The 6,862-nt window shown below is 38.8% G+C and overlaps 3 protein-coding genes across 3 annotated transcripts in view; 1 reads left to right on the top strand and 2 right to left on the bottom strand.

Annotated features, from left to right (window-relative positions):
* The window catches only part of ttll2 (tubulin tyrosine ligase-like family, member 2), a 4,026-nt gene extending 3,550 nt beyond the window's left edge, over positions 1 to 476 (bottom strand). The window contains exon 1 of the mRNA XM_032542615.1: positions 419 to 476. The gene's annotated coding sequence lies outside the window, so the exon portion shown is untranslated. The remainder of the gene's footprint in view (positions 1 to 418) is intronic.
* The window catches only part of si:ch211-140l13.3 (uncharacterized), a 34,598-nt gene extending 34,032 nt beyond the window's left edge, over positions 1 to 566 (top strand). Inside the window, exon 15 of the mRNA XM_032542612.1 lies at positions 468 to 566. Coding sequence (XP_032398503.1) covers positions 468 to 482 — 15 coding nt within the window. The 3' untranslated portion in view covers positions 483 to 566. The remainder of the gene's footprint in view (positions 1 to 467) is intronic.
* Positions 567 to 2,593: 2,027 nt separating this feature from the next.
* On the bottom strand, positions 2,594 to 6,553 carry LOC116706653 (high choriolytic enzyme 1). The gene is made up of 11 exons (XM_032543590.1): positions 6,520 to 6,553; positions 6,380 to 6,433; positions 6,118 to 6,174; positions 5,983 to 6,036; positions 5,857 to 5,903; positions 4,711 to 4,780; positions 4,507 to 4,621; positions 3,729 to 3,901; positions 3,043 to 3,124; positions 2,739 to 2,863; positions 2,594 to 2,622 (listed from the first exon to the last, which is right to left on the bottom strand). The coding sequence occupies exons 1-11, from the start codon at positions 6,551 to 6,553 to the stop codon at positions 2,609 to 2,611; spliced, it is 825 nt and encodes a 274-aa protein (XP_032399481.1). The 3' UTR covers positions 2,594 to 2,608.
* Positions 6,554 to 6,862: the final 309 nt, after the last annotated feature.

Here is a 6,862-nt window from a genome sequence, read left to right as displayed (position 1 = left end):
CCCCCAGCAACTTGTGTGTGAACATGGCAAATCAGAGAAGCCCAAAATAAACCTGCACAGAGCGCTCACACTCAAGCTTCAGTGTGCCAGCTCACTAAAAGACAAATTAAATGTGTGAACTTCTGTAACTTCATTATTTTAACTCATTTAGAAGGGAAGAAAAAGTGCTGCATTTAAGGTTTAGAACACACACACACAGACACAGCTACAATAAACACAAAAACTTACAATAAAAAGTCCAAATGCAAGTAACAGATGGTTACGCATTTCAGGTTGTTTGTTTTTTTACACTGAAAAGGATTAATTTACAAAACACTAAAACATACAATAGTACAATACTAGACTATGTTAGTCAGGAACTTCCCATTGCTTAAATGTCAATACTTAAATTAGGAATTTACAATTTTAAGGGTCTTACCTTTGAATGCTGTTAGCATTAGCTAATAGTCTTATGTCCTTTCTGCCAGGTAAATGAAAGGTAGAGTGGGAGAGACTTTCAGTAGACACAGACTGTCTGTGGCTCCTCCCACAGCCAAAACAAGTCGACCCACTGCTGCTACTGTCAACCAGGTTATTGTACAGAACAATGGTTGTTATATGAAGGAGTGCCTGGTGTTAATTCTGTATTGTTGTATTCCTGCTGTTATTATAGAAACTATAGTCATTTAATTCTGAGAAATGTCATACAGTCCCGTCAGCAAAGTAATAGGAGTGTGAATGTGAATTCAAAGAGGATAAGAAAAGAAAAATGCTAAAGTCACACCAAAAAAAAAAAGTATACTTTTTAGTTTTGGATGTTACGTGCTTGGGTTAAAATACATTCAGTGGCTGCTGCACTAATCAGCCCGAATGTATGCAACCACTCAAGTTCAGAAAGTTCATACATTTGTTTTACAAAAAGTATGGAAGCCCTGAGAGGAAGGATGGAGGAAAAAAAAAAAAAGTATTTTTCCATTTTCAAAACCTGATAGTTTGACTTTTAACAGTTTGTTGTTGAATGAAACCTTTATTACCCCAAGGGGAATTGGTTTTTTTTGCATTCAAGGGAGACACATTTAGTCCATACAACAGTAAAATAAAAGATAAGACCACAACATCAACGAAGATTTAGACAATACAGAAAACACCACAGTACTGGTGGTAACATGCATTCATCAATCCACTAGCTAAGATGAGTTAAAGTGCCCAATATCAGATGTCTATGTGCCCATGTGTGAGATCTATTCAGTAACTCAACACTCCTCGGCACAAATGCTGTAATGGCCCGTTTTGTTGGGGCATTTGAAATCTACATTTACAGGGAAGGGGGAGAACATCATAGTTTTATCTTTATTAAAACTGACGTTTCGTTAAATAAAGCCGTTGCTGTGCGTTTGGAAGATCTTGCTCGTGTGTTAGCCGATCATGTGAGTTTGAAAATCAATAAGTGGCCACATACTTATACTCTTCCAGTCTCAATGACTGTCCCTTGAATAATAACAGGTTGCAGTGGAGGGGGCCTTTTCCTAAAATTAATAAGAATTTGTTGAAATATTTAAAGTTAGTGAATTTTGCATTGGAGTGGTCAACCTCAGTTCGTTATCTGTTAAAAAGCCAACTAGGGCAGCATCATCTCAAAGTTAATCAGTGAGCAGCTGAATGGCTGCTGACTCAATCAGTTTACAAAACAATGGTGATAAACAACCTTGTGGCACTCCTGTGCTTATCTTGATCATATACTGTTGTGTGCCAGTTAAAAGCCCTGAATCCACTTCACAAGAGTGAGGTTTACACCCAAATTAATCAGCTTAACATGTGACTGGGTAGTGTTGAAAGCTGAGAAGAAGTCTGATTTCAGCCACAAGAGGCTAAAGTGCACCATTGCCCCATGTTCACTTCCAGGGGAGTTTTAAATTTCTCCATGCACTCTAAACCCAAGGAACATGTGCAAATTCAGTAAGTACTTTTTTGAAGTATTAGAAAATGTGTAAATCAGCCTTAAAAAATAAAAAAAAAAAGCTCAGACTTAAATCAAACTTTTTTTCTTGCCACTCAGGCATCTCATCTAGAGGCGTTTTGATATAACACACCCTGAAGAAAAAAAAATTAGAAGTTTTACAATCACAGTTTAGGTGTAAATGACAGACATGTTTAAAACTGAAAGGCATTTAACCTCCATTGACTTATATTACCATGGAAATTTACGCTGTAGCAAGAAGGCAACAATTCGCGTTGGTCAGGGTAAAAGACTTTCAACTAGGACACCGGGTATCGTGTCCCGCCCTTCATGTTCAACCCGGTCTGCTTTTCTGAAAACTAACCGGTTCTTTGTTTCCTAAACTTAACCGTTGCTTTCTTCTCGCGATAACATGGCGAGTTGCATATAAGCTTACGGCCGCTGTATACAGCGTAGACACGCACGCAGATAGCGTACAGTTGCCACGCCACTTGGCTCAAGAAAGTGGGCGCGTATGTTTACGCGTCGTCATGGTCACAGAGCACGCCGTTTCTTTCATTGGGTGTCAGACATATTGGGTTTAATTTGATGTACTGAGGCAAACAGGTGTGGTTAAAGAAAAACCAAGCAGGGTTTTTATTAAATCATAGCAAATGCAGGTCAGCCAGATCCTTATTGCCGCTTTCCTGAAAAAAAAAAAATAAAGTCTTAGTATGGTTGGAATACTTTGCTTAAGTTGAAGAAAAAAAAAAGCCATTTACATTAGAACATAGTCATGAGATGACAAATGTGAAGAGATTACCACAGTTGTAGAGTTTGTTGAGTTTCTGTATATCCAGGGAGGACAGGCGTGTTCTCTGACCCATGACCACTTCCTTCTGACCCTTTGGCAACATTGTCGGACTCCCATTTACACTGAAAAAATACCTGCAGCCACAGAAGACTCGCTAAATATGTGCGTGTGTAATTGAACCACCCACCCACAGTACTTCCAAGTTATCTTATATTTAACTAAGCAGCTACAGATGAACGTTGTCCAGGATTAGCCACGGGACAAAAACAAGTTTCTTTTAAATGTAGGAGAGAAATTACGGGTTGTGACTTACGGCCCATAGTGCATTATGGATTCGAGGTCATAAGGCAGGTTCAGAGTGTCTCCATCTTTCACCTCGAAGTTACTTTCTCTCCCTTTAAATAAAATATAGCATTTCATAGCCATGCAGCCAAAATACAGTTTGTACAAATGTTTCATACCAATCTTAAAAATCCTAAGCACACCTGGGTTTAGTTTGTCTTTGAAAGTTAAGCCGTGGAAAAAGAAAATTAACTTGCATAGTAGCCTTAAGCTAAAAAAAAAAAAAAAGAAACTTATTCAGTACTGAGTTTGCTGCCCAAAAAACAAAAAGCAGTTAAAGTAGATACAGTCCAATATTTTTAGTGTAGTTATCCGCCAATACTGACACCAGGATGTCATATTTTACAGCTGTGTACTACTATCCCTGTATGGATGTTATGATTGCTAATCTGCTTAGGTTGAACTCCTATAAAACATGAATATGCCATAGAACTTTATTATCCAGTTCTTTCTTTAGGTCTACATTGTGCGGTATTGGAGCCAATACTCTGATACCGACGTTTTAGGCAGTATTAGAGGTCCCCCCCCCCCCCAATACTGCTATCTCTATTTTAAGTCTGGATACATACACACACAAAAAAAAAAAAATGTTTCTCTCCCCCCCCCCCCCCCCCAAACAGGGAATTACAATTGAAAGTTAACCAGTAAAGCATTTACCTGGTATGATGCTCTGCCACTGCACGCTGATGTATTGGTCCCGGTCCTGGCGGGTGTGTTCATGATTCAGCCCCAGAGCGTGGATGATCTCGTGGCAGAGATTGCCCACGCTACAGGACTTGCCAAAATACAGCGGCTGGACACCTCCCTGGCAACCAACAAAGGACGCACAGCTGGAGACAGACACAAGCCAGTAAGACAACTTTTTAAATCTCACCTCCAGTGACATCTAGCCATTTAGTTAGTCTTATCTGCACAAATCAGATTTCTGCCCCCCCCCCCCCCACCCCCCCCCACCCCCCCCCCCCATCTAGAAGGGGATTAAGAAACCAATCAAAATTGAAGTCACTGCCAATGTTTTGGAATAGCCCAATTCCAGCCCTCTATGAAGCAATTCAAATACTGTCCCTCCTTAAGTGGGTTTTAGAATTGAGCTTACATTCCCAACCTTAAGTGTTATATAAACCTGGACGTTGTCTTATCTAGATGCCAGAGATCTTAGCAGCTTATCTTGATTTTACCTGAATTGTCTTTGTTACTTTATATTACAAGAGTTGGTTTCATTATACAATCAAACCATTGAAAAAAAAAAAAAAAAAAAAGTTATTGGTGTTAATTAGCCTCCTTATGTGAAACACTAGTAATTTGGGTTTTAAAAAGTGATCTCAGAAGAAAAATTGATTTTGAATATAAAAATCATAAGGTTATCCATGGCTAGATACCTCAAAATATAAAGTAAATTTGGTTAAACTGATCTTTTCAAACAAACATTTCTCACCCAGTGCTCTTTGTGAAGAGCAGGGAGTTGAACTCCGTGGTGTGTTGTACGAAGCGAATGCAGGTGACAGCCGATATCATCTTGATGGCACTGAGGATGTTCGACTCTTGGATGGCTGTTGCAGTGAAAACAAACGGTTTAAGTTTCCGTTATCTTAATAGCAGCAGTCACGCGTTTGATGTGGTTACGACCAGGACAACCCACCCAGCGTGCTGCTGATGGCGTAGGGTACGATGGCGTCCTCCCACAGGCTCTCCACAGCATTCCTGTCCACCTGTCAGATTCAGACAGTCTCAGCATTTTAGGAGTCGTCACCAGTTGGACACAAACTCAGATGTTTTATCCCTTGTGTTGTCTTCACTGTCGGGCCCCTCTTGTATCCCACCGGTCAAACTATCCCGGGACTTATTTGGGGTTTTAAAAACAATTCTGAAATAAAATTTTACTCCATAATCTATTAACAAATATTGTCTTTATCTCAATTTCAAACAGTTGAGAGAACATAAGTTCAGGGAATGCAATCAGTCTCTACTAGAACACAATTAAAAATGGAAGTGGGGTTCTTTTGTCATTCATGTTAAAACTTTTATCACTTATCTTGGAAAAAGTGGTCATATCCAGAATAATTTTCTGAGTCGAGTCAGGAATACATGTTTATCACAGAAAATATAAAGGCCGTTGATTTTCAAGTAGAAAAAAAAAAAAAGTAACTATTTTTCTTCTAAAAATTTGAAATGGGTCAATTTGACCCGAATACGATACAAGGGTTAAAGCACGTAGATATACTGGGCTGATTAATACTTTTCCCCCCACAGTAAGTGTACATCAAGATGACTACAAATAGAAAGGCCATACATGGAGCATTATAGCGGGTTCAGACCAGAGGCGGAAGCGCTCCGTCCTGAACCCGTCGTCAGGCAACGCAACTCTTCTTCTCACTAATTAAGCCGATCTAGCGCTGCCTTTCGTGGCTACTTAACGACCGTCTTTGCGCGATTTTCAGATCTTTTGACACTACACATTCACACTTTCTTTAAAGTGTTACCTTTCGAGTCTCTCACTCTCTTTGTAAGAGAGACCCTAGTCTCACGCTGCGTGGCCTACCTCCACAGTGCTGTGAAGAAAGGTCTGGTTACACCACACAGATATTCCAGGTTAGGAAAAGGAAAAAAAAAAATAAATAAAAAAAAAATAAAAATAAAAATAAAAAAAATCACACTCTGGGTTGTTTGCATTTATTTAACCCTCCTGTTGTCTTCAGGTCAAATTTGACCCCTTTCCAAAAAAAGTTTCTATCAGAAATGTGGGTTTCTTTCTCAAAAAAATAAATAAAAAAGTCCTTCAGCTTACCGGCATCAAAATGTCTCCCTCATGGACACCCAAGTCTCCTTTAAGCTCTATTGACAGATAAAATAATAATGCTGTTGTACTTTGTATCCAATAAAATTGTTTTGATGTATAACATTTCATGTTTACCTTGTAAGGTTTCTGCACCATGTTGCTGTGGCACCAGTTTTAAAGGAACCACACCTACACAAATCTAGTAAGTTAATCACATCGTTCCAGACACAAAATTAAATGTCAAGTCTTAAAACCAAAAGGAGCACCAACCTGTTTTAGGAGCACCACTAGCCACATTCTGGGTGTTAGATGAAGGGACAACACCAACTGAAAGAGAAACCAGTGAAATTGGACAAATTCACTTATAGTTCAGTTATTTTTGCATGTCCAGATTGTTGTAAACAATCTACCTTGCTTTGACACACCAAACATACAAGTGCCAATACCATTATCTACAGAAATCAGTGAATTACTCAAGTAATTTGTATATTTTAGCAAAAAAAAAAAAAAAAATAATCCAGTAAATACCAACCTGCAGCACCACTGCTGTCTTTCTGGGTTGGTTGTATGGGAACACAGCCAACAACTACACAAAACAAAAGTTTAAGAAAAAGAAATAATCACCTTTTTTTTTTTTAGAAGAATACGTAGTTTAAATGCTTAAGTTTGTACCTGTCATCACACAGACGAAGATCAGAAGCCGCATTGTGCAACACAGCCCGAGTTCAACAAAGAAATAAGTTGTGAACCCAAAGGCCTCTGCTGCCTTTCTAACACAGAAGACCAGCAGCTGGGATCACTTCCCACTAATTAAGACCTTTCACATTCACTCTGACAGATAATATTCTTCTTCTGTACATTTACACAGTCCTTCTCAATATTTTGCACTCTTCCTTTTAAACACTGCACAAAACGTTTGATTGTTTTTATTCTTTATAAATGTGTCTCATACATTCAGAAATGTTCAGAATTGTTTTCTGATAGTCTTGCTGTGAGAGAACAGTGAGCTGCAAAA

This window comes from Etheostoma spectabile, chromosome 18 (genome assembly GCF_008692095.1).
Source record: "Etheostoma spectabile isolate EspeVRDwgs_2016 chromosome 18, UIUC_Espe_1.0, whole genome shotgun sequence".
In the NCBI taxonomy this organism is placed as follows: Eukaryota; Metazoa; Chordata; class Actinopteri; order Perciformes; family Percidae; genus Etheostoma; species Etheostoma spectabile.
Note: the sequence above shows the minus strand (reverse complement) of the source record. Positions and strands in the feature narration are given on the sequence as shown.

What these genes read in the sequence shown, in the direction of transcription:
- LOC116706653 (XM_032543590.1), bottom strand. Translation starts at nt 6,553, where the DNA reads ATGCGGCTTCTGATCTTCGTCTGTGTGATGACAG. An exon ending in AGACAGCAGTGGTGCTGCAG is followed by an intron (nt 6,175 to 6,379) that starts GTTGGTATTTAC and finishes TTTCTCTTTCAG; the next exon opens with TTGGTGTTGTCCCTTCATCT. An exon ending in GTGGCAGAGCATCATACCAG is followed by an intron (nt 3,125 to 3,728) that starts GTAAATGCTTTA and finishes TTTTATTTAAAG; the next exon opens with GGAGAGAAAGTAACTTCGAG.